The 13,102-nt window shown below is 38.4% G+C and overlaps 1 protein-coding gene across 3 annotated transcripts in view; it reads left to right on the forward strand.

Moving 5' to 3' along the window:
• Nucleotides 1-13,102, forward strand: part of LOC311520254 (gamma-aminobutyric acid receptor subunit alpha-2) — a 356,749-nt gene that overhangs the window by 274,910 nt on the left and 68,737 nt on the right. For all 3 annotated transcript variants that reach the window (XM_084627589.1, XM_084627591.1, XM_084627592.1), the window contains one exon: nt 1,031-1,146. In XM_084627589.1, the coding sequence (XP_084483715.1) occupies nt 1,031-1,146 (116 nt within the window). The remainder of the gene's footprint in view (nt 1-1,030; nt 1,147-13,102) is intronic.

The following is a 13,102-nucleotide window of genomic DNA, read 5'->3' on the forward strand; positions in this document are numbered from 1 at the left end:
AAGGCTCTATATAGAAGAAACAATTAAGGGTATACAAAGCCATGGTTTGGGTTTCCACACCCAGATGATATGTTCAGCACCATTCTTGACTGGACAGCAGAATCATATTTCATTGGATTTATTGCTGTTTTCCAAGAAGAAATGATCAGTGAAGAGAATTGGGTCTCTTTCTTCACCAAGGAAGTCTGATAAATTTAGATGATCTATACACTCTCCTTGATAGATTAATTTATGGTTTCACCCCAATATTTACAAGATGTGATTGGATCTGGTAAAACATAGGGAAATACTCTTGTCTTTTGAAAGACAAGAATTGTTTCTAAATACCATTTAAATCCACTACAGCTCTTGGGCTGTTCACAGCTCTCGCCCAGCTTGCTTGCTGCCGTCGGCTTCCTTGTGCCCACCCACTATGTACTGACATCAGAGGACTCCCTGAGCATGATCAGTGGAGTTTTCCCTTATGTCAGTACTTCTGCTCATGTACGTTATATGGCCATTGGGTGGAGGCATAACCAAAGTATCTGTTTGAGAGAGAGTGTGTGCAGGGGGTGAGGGAGTAGGCCAGCAGCTCCAAGGAGATAGTTTTGTGCTGGAACTAAGGACACCGATCCATGAGTAATGACCTGTGGAAGCGTATGGCATTTTTGGGGGGTTCTGTACTGGAACAGCCATATTTTTAATTGAGCTCTTAGGAAGCAATATTTACTGTATTTTAATATGTGCTGAAAATAGAGGCTGTTAGAAAATGAAGTGCTTGAAAATTAAAACTGTTTTTCTTAGTATCATGTTTCCAAACCATTGTTTAATATATAATTAGTATATGCATATACACTTACACTACACAGCACATATTTTTCATGTTTCAGAATACTCCTGAAAGTACATTTTTATAGGGAAAAGGTGGTATGATTAAGATAATGTAGGTTATTAGAAGGCAACATCTGACTCATTCAAAGCTAAATGATAACATTAGTTGCATACTGAATGTACATAAACAAATATTTTAGTTTGTAAAATGTTGTTTTAGATCAGTGCTGGCTGACTCCCTAGAAGATGAAGCTAAGAATAACATCACCATCTTTACAAGAATACTAGACAGACTTCTGGATGGTTATGATAATCGTCTTAGACCTGGATTAGGAGGTAACAAAACATTAAAACTTGTTTTTTTTTTTAAAAATATAAAATCAGATTCTATATTGCATAATTTGTTGTTTAAATAAATATATATTTTCCCTTAGGAACTTTTTTCCAATGATTTGATTACATATTGCTGCTAAATCATTTATCAATCCATATTTACCTGTTTGACAAAAATTAATGGAACAATAAAGGTATAATGGAAATAAAATCTCTTAACTAGTAGCAACCATTTATCTTTTTTAAAAAGAAAAGAAGTCTGGTGGTTAGAAAACTGAAATAGGATGTGAACAAAGTCTTTTTCCATATAGATAGAACTCCTTCAGCATCAGTCGCTTTTACTGTGAGATCTCGAAGGTGCATATAGGTCTGATCATTCCTTTGCATATCCCAAACCCTCATGAATGTCCATGGGAAATTTGAGTGAACAAAGATCCCTTGGAATTGAATGAGTATATGAATAGATACATGTATTCACAGAGTATTGGTGTCAATAACACTTGTTTCAGGCTAAATTCTCACCCTGTTGAAGTCAGTGGGAATATTGTCATTGGCTTCATTGGGCCAGGATTTAGCCTTTAAAGAACATGATGTTAGGCATCTTACCTCTATTTCTTATTTTGAAAGTGCCCAAATAATAGAAAGATTATAGGGAGGAGTCAGGGGTCTGTTGTGTCCTGGTTGTACGTGATTTTTAAAATCTTTGTTTGTCGTATTTGCATTTTAATTTAAAAACTTTATTCCAATGAAGAAAATTATCCAAGTGGCAAATTTAAAGAATTTGCTTTGGCTACAAGTGATGGCATATGCTCCATGGCGTATAAAGAACGATCAAATATCTTGCTCTTGATATTTTGTGGTTGTGTCTATTTTTATTTTGTTTGAAATTTTAGTAGGTACAGTGCTAAAGTGTGAAACTGTTACAACTGGCTAAAGCCAGGCATAGTGTGGGCAAGGACAAATTTCCTGAGAGCCCACTTCTGTTCCCATTCATTTCTTTGGAATCAGGCCCTAACTAAGCAAGGGCCTGCTTCAGGTCTCCTTGAAATCAGTGTGCCGGTAGCTCCCCTGCTGTTCCAGTTTGGAAAGCCTTGGCTAGCTTATGACCAGCATAAAGTGGCACGAGCTACCTATAGCTCTCTCATTACGCATTAATCCTGACATGGAATCCCTTTTAATTTCCCGTCCTGGCATCCCTTCAGTAGATATTTGCAAATACATTATTTTATATTTTAAAGGGCTTTATATGTAGATAATTCATAAAATGAGAAGTACAGTACAATAATTGGATTTATGCACATTGTATAGTGATTTATTGCAAGGAGATACTATTTCTTTGCAGAATTATTCATCCTTTCTTAACCATTTTGATGTAGTAAGAACAGACTGCCATACAGATGATGTGCAGAACTAACTTGTCAGAAAATTGAATTTAATTTGTAATTATTTAAAAAACCTTTTTATTGCAAAAGTAATGGAAAAATTCTCTGCCTGTTTACAAAGAGGAACATGCTAATTAATGAAAACAGTCTGCAGTTGCTTTGCATATGGATCTTTAAATTGAGAAAATTGGAATTAAACATCGAAAGCGTGAATTTAAGGAATGTAAACTATATTTTTATCTTTTTCTGATGGATTTTCAAATTTTGAAAATAAGTCTATATAAATATCTTTAAGAAGAAAATCCCCAAACCTCCCAGGTAATTAATACATGTTTGGTGAGCATGAAAATAAAGGAATTAACATCTGTTCAGTATTGACATACATGCCATCAACCAATGCAGAACATGTGTGAAATGAAAGTGAGTCATGCATTTTGAACCAATAATGATTCATGATATGTGATAATGTTAGTCTGCAAGAATATTGGAAATTTAACAGAACATCAGTTTAAATCAGTTACATATCAAAGGCCTGGTCCTGGATATTATATATCTTACATAGCCTTTTTAGAGAGAGTATGTTATTTCTACAGAATATTACAAAAATTGTATAGACTTCTCTCTTTCTTTTTCTTTCTTATAATGGCTACCTATGGTAAGAATTTGAAAATATTGGTTACTGAAGTTTTCTTTTAAATTGCATTCTTGGTAGACGTTGGTAGGTTCTAATTGTGTCTTCATGTAGACTACTGCATTTTAATCTTGCCTCGATGTTAATCTTGGTATATATGTCATTATTTTGAGTTACTTGGACTAGATTCTGATCTCAGATAAACTTGCTGAATCTGAAGGAACTCAACTGAAGTCATTAGAGCATTTACTTGGGCATAACAGATTAGATCATACTATTACAGTATTTACATTAGTATAACTCAGATCAGAACCTGGAACATCAGAACCTGTCTTAATTTATACTAAGACATAACTATCAAACGCCTAGCATGGATTCCTTTGAAGCCTTTTGAAAGGAAAATCCAGTGCACCAGTTAATTGTTTATCTGACACATTTCCAAAAGTGTCACTAAGCTGAATTTTCTCCCCTATACTTAATTTTTATTGAACTCCACAGTTCCCTAATACTTTCGTGCTTAATATCGAAACAGATAGTGTTAGTTTAGCACTAAATGTTTTAGCTGATTATTGAAAAATAAAATGCAATACAAGGAAACTTTTCTAATAACTGCACATTCTGTCAAAGGGATTGTGTAATCTCTAGCTAAGTGGGAGTCTGTTTGTACCCCATTCCTAAATTTTGGAATAAATTCAGAAACTCCTAATATCAAGCCTATTGAGAAATTAGGGGTGTGTGTATGCTACATGACTTGATTTTTTAAAATTATGGGTGCATACGTTTCAATTCTGAACTTTATACTCTCCAGAGTGTTAAGGCAGCTTTGTGTTGTGGTGTTGGTGCAAAGCTGGTGTAAAACTAATAGTATTGATCACTGGAGGCCCATCCTAACAGCAGGAGTCCTCAAGTTGGGTGCACAACCACTGTGGAGACTTATACAGCACCTCCCTTCAGCCAACAAAGAGGATGCAGTCAGGGGCAAGGGGACAATGCAGTGTTCCTTGGGGCCATAGGCAGCAGGCAGACGTTAAAGCAGGTCTCAGGCTATTCTAAACTTGTTTCTATGGACCAAGCTGTCATGGAGTAGCCCTAGGACTGAGCCTGCAGATTGGTGGATTAAAGCCACTTCATACCCCTCTCCAGTTTTGCCTGACACTCCTTGGTTGCAGCTGCAGAAGTGGGCCAGAGTACCTCTTCTAAAGTATGTTGTTCGCTTAAACTTAACAGTTCCTTGCAATCTTCTGTTGGGACATCAGACTTACTGCAAATGTTGCTTTAACACAATAAATACATAAATATATGTATCATTTGTAATATTTTATATGGTTTAAATCCAAATTTATTATCCTATTTTCATGCAAATATTTTAGAAGGAGTGTCTACCTTATCAAGGTTTACATACTTTAAGTTGATTTCTGCTGATGTGGATGGGGACCAATAGTCCGATATGGACATTTTTCTCCAAGATAATTTATCACATTGAATCCTGGGGTTTTTACTCTTTTATGGGAGCAGCTAGTTGGGAGTATGCTTTAGGATAAGGTGGGCACATCACACATGTTCAATTTTGTGTGCTTGCAGAGAACAGACATTTGTGGATCTTTGTCCTTCCTTTTTTTGTATGAAAAATGTAAAGACATCAGTTTATTTTAATTTAGCTTCCCATAAATATAAAGTGCCTCCATGTTTTTTGTTCTGTTTGCACAGTACCTAGCACAATGGGGCCCTGATCTACTACTGAGGCTCTTAGGCACTACCACAACACAGATTACAAACGACAAAGATAGTACCAGCTTTGCTTTCTCAATGTAGTTTTAGAAGAACAAATACAGGTGTGACGGGTTCGGTCACAGAGACCCCCTTGGAACTGTCACCTGACATGCTGAGATTACCTCTGAGCCTATTTTCCCTGCCAGCTTGGGACTCCAGAACCTTGCCTTGTTGAGCCAGACACGCTAGCCTGCTGCAATAAAGTCCCAAGTCTGGTCCACGCCCCCAGAGCTGCAGACTTTAACCAAAAACTGCTCAGCAGGTCGTCTATCTCCAACACTCAGCTCCCAATGGGATCCAAATCCCAAATAAATCCGTTTTACTCTGTATAAAGCTTGTACATGGTAAACTCATAAATTGAGTTTACCTCTATAACACTGGTAGAGCTGATATGCACAGGTATTAATCACTTACTCTGGATGAATTAATAAACAAAAGTGATTTTATTACGTGTAAAAAGTAGGATTTAAGTAGCTTCAAGTAATAACATACAGAACAAAGCAAGTCACCAAGCAAAATAAATCAAAAACACGCAAGTCTAAGCCTAATACATTAAGAAACTGATTACAGGTAAAATCTCACCCTCAGAGATGTTCCAATAATCTTCTTTCACAGACTAGATGCCTTCCTAGTCTGGGCCCGATCCTTTTCCCTGGTACAGTCCTTGTTAGTTCCAGCAGACATCTTAGGTGTTAACTAGGGGTTTTCACATGACTGGAAGCCCCCTCTGTCCTGCTCCATCTCTTTTTATAGCTTTGGCACAAGGCGGGAATCTTTTGCCTCGCTGGGTTCCCACCCCTCTTCTAAATGGAAAAGTATCAGATTTAGGATGGATTCCAGTTTCAGGTGACAGGATCACATGTCCTGTGAGACATCCGATGAAGTGAGCTGTAGCTCACGAAAGCTTATGCTCAAATAAATTGGTTAGTCTGTAAGGTGCCACAAGTACTCCTTTTCATGTTAGAGAGCTTATTCCTTCACTCTCCCACTTCCCTGGTCCTTCTCGCGTGAACAGAGAGCAACAATACCCGAAGTCCGAAGGTGCAAACAATTCAATGTTTATTGGGGTGAACTTCCAGCAAGCTTAAATCCAAGTTCCTTTTTTCCTTATTTTCGAATCCCAACTTACTTCCTGTTTGCCCCTAATTTATATAGTAATATTCTTAGCTATACCTTAACCAATCATTCTACTGAAATTTAACTAACCAATCCTAAATATTGTTAGCTAATCATGTTACCAATTATATCCCACCACCTTAATTAGTTTACACCCAGCAAAATTAATTATACAGCAGACAGAAACAATCACAGAACCAGACAGAGACCATGCCAATAAACAATAGCAAAGTGGGAACTATAATGACAAAACAATACAGAAGTGAGGATTTCACAAGTACATCTATAAAGACATAAGGGTTTCCCAGCTGTGTCTATTGATAAGTGAGTTCTTACCAGACAGAAAACTATCAACCTAAATTTCCTTTTACATCTTCTAGGCTCTTCCCTTTCTCTGGAGGTGATAGATTGGATCACCTTCCTAACAGCCCCATATTGACTAGTTTGGAATGTGAGGAGGTGACTGGTTGCTTCCCAGCTTATGGCTGCCTCTACTGCTTAGCCAAAGGCATTGGCCTAAGAACAGGGCCTCAGACTGTCACAGTGAGAGAAGGCCCTTACACAGATTCTTTCTTGTGTACTTCAGTTAATAGCTAAATGATAAACATATACGTACATTCTTAGAGTATAGGCCTTTACAGACAGGCCTGAATATCTATATCCTAACATTATACTTCATATTTCTAGCTTCAGATACAAGAATGATACATGCATACAAATAGGATGAACACCCTCAGTAGATTATAAGCTTTGTAATGATACCTTACAAGAGACCTTTTGCCTAAAGCATATTCCAGTTCACATTATATTCATACTCATAAGCATATTTCCATAAAACATATGGAATGCAACATCACAGCGGGATCTATTTATTTTCTCACTTGGACTAATTTTATTCTGGGACAGTTCTATTGACTTTCAGCATAATTAGTGCTGATTTACAAGTGGGGGGAGCAGAAGATTGCTGCAGATTTTAATTTTAATCGGTGACAGGTGAAAGTATAATAAATTTGACAACTTCAGTCCTTAACTACAATGTTAACCAAGAATATATATTTAAGTGAAAAGATGAAACTATCTGAAGGAAGTAGAAAATCATTCATAATTAGTATATCGATGACAAGGTGGAAGAACTGGAGAGAATTTGAGAGGGCTGGGAAAGTCTAGAGAACAGATAACTTTGCTCTCTTGGATAGTCTTTGCCTAAGACTTGGTGGTATTGTGAAGAAGCCAGGGCTGCACTGGCAGGTGAAAAGTGGACCAAGCAATGTATTTTGTCCAGTTCCCACAATACCATGAGATCCTATGATGTGTTGGGTGCCCTTAGTTTCCAATGAAGTCAATGAGAGTGCTCAGCATCTTTCAGGGGATGCACAATACTTCACAGAATCATTCCAGTAAGGGACTAATATGCGATGCTAAAGGTAGGTGTAACAAGTCAGTAGTGGCTCTGGGGGTCGGGTGGCATTTGAAGAAGGGAATATTAACACCTTGGAAGAAGGTCTTTGGTATCCTCCTTGAAGAATAAAAACAAAACAAAACAAAAAACCACCAACAACAAACCCTGCCCTTCTGCACATCCCACAGGCCAAAAACAAACACTCTCAAACCTTCCCCTTCACAAGTATCTTTGAGGCAAATTCTTTCTCTCTTCCCCTTTGTAAAGTTTCCTCTCTCCCCAAAACTCCACATCATCTGTTATCCTTCCAGAAAATATCCCCCTTTCCCCCTCACCCAAAATTCCAGCATTCGCTCCACTTCATCTGAAAACGCCCATAGTTTCCCAGCGCTGGTCAGCCCCCCGACCGCAACTCTGTCTTTGGTTTTGACCCCAATTACATCTCACTGCAATCTCTCACTGTCCCAAACACCAATTCCATTGTTGCCTTTGCCTCTTCTCCTATACCATCTCTCATACACGGCTTTCTATTCTGTTCTGTTCTATGTATTTTCTTATACTACACTAATTACTCTAGTGTATGAGCGCCTTCCAGTAATGCGCTAAGCAACGTGATTAACATCTGTCATGTGTTCGTTCTCTCATCCTCCCCCCTGCGGGGAGAAGCATATGCAGTGGAGTTCCTTGTTGTGGTAGGTTTTAGGGTGTTTGTGGGTTGTTTGTTTGTTTGTTTGTTTGTCTGATTGATTTGTCTAATGAAATCAATCTGTCGTGGGATTGGGTAAGCAGAAAAATCTCAGGGCGGCTTTCTGGCTGGACATGAGAGGACGGGTTCCACCCCACGCCCAGCGTAGCCTAGGCTCTTATTTTCCGTTCATGCCAGTATAATGCTGTTGGTACTAGTGGTGGTCTATCGCAGATCTGCTGCTTCTAGTAAAGCTCCTGATTGCATACCAGTGATGCTGTCTAAGAGGGATGCCATCATTTCATCACCCTCTTTACCAAACTATCCCCTCCCAACACACTGAACTACTGCACTCAATATTTACAACTATTAGGGTGTGGGGAGGATGTAGTTTGATAATAGGGTGTGTGCAGAAGGCCAGGTTGTGTCAGTTATGTTGTGTGTAGTAACTTCAAACATTTTGCAACAACATATTGTGTGTGTTAGTTATTGTAGTTGATTATATATATTATGGTAGCACTCAAAGATCCCAATCAGGAGCATAGATGAAGTGACAGTTCATCATATTATTAGCATACCCATACAGGTGGTTTGTTAAATCGTTCATTTAGGTCTGTAAATGATGCTAAGTGATTAGGCACAACACAGGGACTGAAAAGGGGATACCATACATTGGTTCGTGGATTAAACAGGTGACAAATTAAGGATGATAGTATTTTCAAAAACCCAGCTCAAAACTTCAGAATGAAACACTTAACATAATCAGTTGGATCATGATGGTTCATCCATTTTTTTTCATTTCTGACATTAATGGATTCAAATGATGAGTCAGTCTCAAAAGCAGATATATTAGTTAAGCTGCTGTGTTGTTTTGTAATGCACTAAATTATTAAATCAGAACAACAGACAACGAATCTGAATTAAGATAGTAAATTATCTAATTGTTTTTAATTATAAGAATCGGAGAGCTTTAATATGTCAAGATAAATCCTGCAGCAACTGGATGTGTGAGGTAATATATTTTATTGGACCAACTTCTGTTGGTGAAAGAGACAAACTTTGAAGCTTACTCAGTGTGCTTCAGGTTTCTGAAGAAGATCTTTGCAAGCTCGAAAGCTTGTCTCTTTCACCAATAGAAGCTGGTGCAGTAAAAGATATTGCTTCATCCATCTTGTCTTCTAATTTCCTGGGACAAACATGGCTATAGCAACACTGCAAAGATAAATCCTCACGTGCATTTTTTTTAAATGTCATCTTTTCAGGCTGATACACAGATGAAGTTAATCACCAGGGAAAGGAAAGTTTTATTTACGCCCCAAAATATTTGCTTTTATATTTCTAAATCTATGGGAGCCAGGTTTCTAAACATTTGGATTTGTTGGTAGGGCCTGATCCTGCTAACCTTTACTCATGCATGTGGTTCCATTAATGCTTTGCAGAAGAGAGCTCTTGGATATAAATTCTACTCTTGCATGCCATATGTTTCAGAATACATACTTAAAGCAGGTATTTTAGTAAAATATGCCCCAAATCAGCATTCTGTTGTTTGGATTATTATGTGCAATTTGGGCCACAAAATATTCTAGGAAAGTTATTCTCTGGACCAAATTCTGTCGTTGGCTACACATGTGCAATTTCTGTTGAAGTTAAAGGGAGTTATGTGCATATGTCAGAGGTCTGAATTTGGCACTTCTTTAGGCAAACTAATGCGTGCCTTATAGTCACTCAAGTGAATCTGTGATATGTAAAAATGCTAAGTAAAAGTGTTACATATTTAGTAATCTCATAAATATATGACTAGTGGAAAAAATCATTGCATACAAAATTTCAGATACTTGACCTTTTGAAAATCATTATATTCTTGTATGTATATTCAAAAACTTTCACACACAGTTATCTAAGCATAATTAGTTAAAAAAAGCATAAAAAAGCATATTTTGTGTATATAAAATATAACAAATCACGTCCTAGCATGTCTCAGACCCGTAACTAAAATTAGAAATATCAGATGTAGATCTAAAATACCAAATAGCATAGGAATGTAAACATAATACATTTTAATTGAATATATTATTTCTACATATGTTCTCTTTTTTATACAGATTACTTTTCTCATTGAAATATACAAAGGCAGTGTACGCACAAAAGGCCTATTCACACAGGTAGCTGTGTGGTTTCCATGGGACTACTATCATGAGTAGAACAATGTGTGTCCCAAAGATGTTTTTGATTTTAGTTTGAATTTAAAAAAAAAATTGCACCCACCTAGTTCAGTTTTCTTCCACAAAGATGTGGGAGAAAAACAATGTATCTTGTGATCAAATGACTGCCTTGTCATTTAGAAATTCCTAATCTTCTTGGGTTTCTCTGTAGAGGAAAAACAAGGTAAACTGTAAAATAGGAGAAGTTGTAGAAATTTTGTGATAGGCTAATTATATAATTAGCCTATCACAAAATTTTTAAAAAAGGTGACCCTACTCTGTTAACTTGTCAGGTCTACATAGGACTTCGGTTAATATTTCACTCTGTTTTTGACCTGTAGAATGCTCTTCCCTTCAGCTGCATAATTACAGTCTGGGAGCATCACTGTTTTACGGAATGACTTCTCAGAAATAGATAATTATTTTTATGGATGAGCTGCATATCCTGAATTGTTTGAATTGGTCATTCTCATGTTGCTGAGTCTCTCATCCAACAGAGGCAATTGTCTCTCAACACATCCATTGCTCTTGCACCCATCCTCTGGTGCCCTTAGATGATAGATTCTTTTAGACCACTTTTTGCCAGGAGATAGAGAGTGGTTAGACCTCCATCCATTTCCACCCCCTTCACAATTTATAGGGTCACTAATTGAAGGATTAGATATCTCTGGGTGAAACACAAGTAAGTGGCTGTAATGGGGAGTAAATGACAGTGAAAAAAGAGAGGGGAGAGTGTTGGATTCAATATTGTCTTGATAACAGCTCTGTATCAGGCTGAGGACATACCATGCTATTTTCACTGATGTCTTTACCAGTGTCCACATGGTTGATAAAGGGCAGAATGATGAGCTTCTTGCTGCTGGGTCTTCCTTTTGGGCTTGGTTCTGTGTCACCAGCTACCTTTTGTGGGCGAAAGGGAAAGTATTACTACTGGAAAAGTTTTTAAAGAAGGAAAGGGGGAAAATATAATAGCCTGTGATACTGGACTACAGAGCATCACATCATTAACTATCTCTTCTGTTCTGTGTAAGGTTTTAAAGCTCTTCACCGAGTGTAGAATGTTTTATTCCCACTCATTCATTACTTTGTTGATCATAGGACAATCAAAGAGAAAACCTTGCTGGTTACTAAATAACTGGTTACCCTGTACTTATAAAAACAAGATATTGTGTTCTCTGGTAGGGCACACAATGTGCTAGGTGCTGTCCATGTACACATGAAGGTATGATCCATGCACCAAAGAGCTCCCAAGCTAAGAAAAAAGAAAAGGAGTACTTGTGGCACCTTAGAGACTAACCAATTTATCTGAGCATAAGCTTTCGTGAGCTACAGCTCGCTTCATTGGATGCATATCTAATAAGATCAAGCACGGTCATGGAATTCCCTGCAGCCAGTCTGGATGTACACATTTGCGTAGGTGATCTGACTGGATAATTTTGTTCCAGATCCTGGTATGACTGATTTCCATCTCCAGACTGCTCCCGCCCCAGCTGCACCACGCTGTCTCAGCACTGCTGCTGATCGGCTGGAGGCAGATCAGCAGCAGTGCTGAGACAGCGTGGTGCAGCTGGGGCGGGAGCAGTCTGTAGCTGGAAATCAGTCATACCAAGATCTGGAACAAAATTATCCAGTCAGATCACCTACGCAAATGTGTACATCCAGACTGGCTGCAGGGAATTCCATGACCGTGCTTGATCTTATTAGATATGCATCCGATGAAGTGAGCTGTAGCTCACGAAAGCTTATGCTCAGATAAATTGGTTAGTCTCTAAGGTGCCACAAGTACTCCTTTTCTTTTTGTGAATACAGACTAACACGGCTGTTACTCTGAAACCAAGCTAAGAAACTGGATCATATTAATTCAAAGTGATGGACTCATATTACGCATTTGTTAGACAACATTTTGAAGAACAATTAAACTTTGTGCTTTCTCTGTGCAAAAGCTTCATGGTTAAATGTTAAGGGTGAGATCTTCACGTCCCTCCCCATTCCAGCCTGTTTACACTACCTAAAAGTGCTGAAACAGTAAAAAGGAGCCCCCAAAGCCCCATATCTGGCCAGGGGAGGATTCCTATGCTGTAGAAACGGTGGAAGACAGCCATAAGGCTGCCTCCCGAGGGCCCACCTTGCAATCCCCATCACGGGGGAGCATGCTGAAGGTGGGAGAAGTGTCAAGGGCCAGGATTCCAGGCAGCCCATAAGACAGCCTGGGGAGGGTGCTGTAATTTGGACGCAGGGCTGTGAGGTCTGTGCTCTGATGCTTACAGGGGCAGCACAGAATCTCTCCCTAAGTCTTTGCTGTTCTTTTTATTTTTAAGTTTTAACTATGAACACGTGTTAATGGAGAACTAACTGAAAATGGTAATTTACGTATGGATGACGTGTTCAACTTTTGGTTACAAAAAAGATGTACAGTTACCCAAATGTCCAAATTCTGATTTCTGGCTTCTTGATAATGACTTTTTTCCATTTGAATTAAGTCAGAAACTAAAGATTCTTAACATATGTTTAAATTTTAATATGGACCCAGTCCTGAACCCCTTGCTTTGTCAAATCTCTTATTTGGCAAGAAGCTCGATTCCCTTCTCCCACCCCTTTGATTTCTGGGGAAATCCTGATGAATGAGGTGCGTTAGGATCAAGAGAAGGCAGGCCCCTGAGGCTGCTCTGACCTGTGCTAGGATACAGCCCCGGGGATCAGGGAAGTCTAAAAGTTACTTAATTGCTCTGGTCCATCTGAGGCTCTGAGCTGTTAACTTTAATGGGAGTTTTGCTG

This window comes from Lepidochelys olivacea (assembly GCF_965140295.1).
Source record: "Lepidochelys olivacea isolate rLepOli2 genome assembly, chromosome: 4".
NCBI lineage: Eukaryota > Metazoa > Chordata > Testudines > Cheloniidae > Lepidochelys > Lepidochelys olivacea.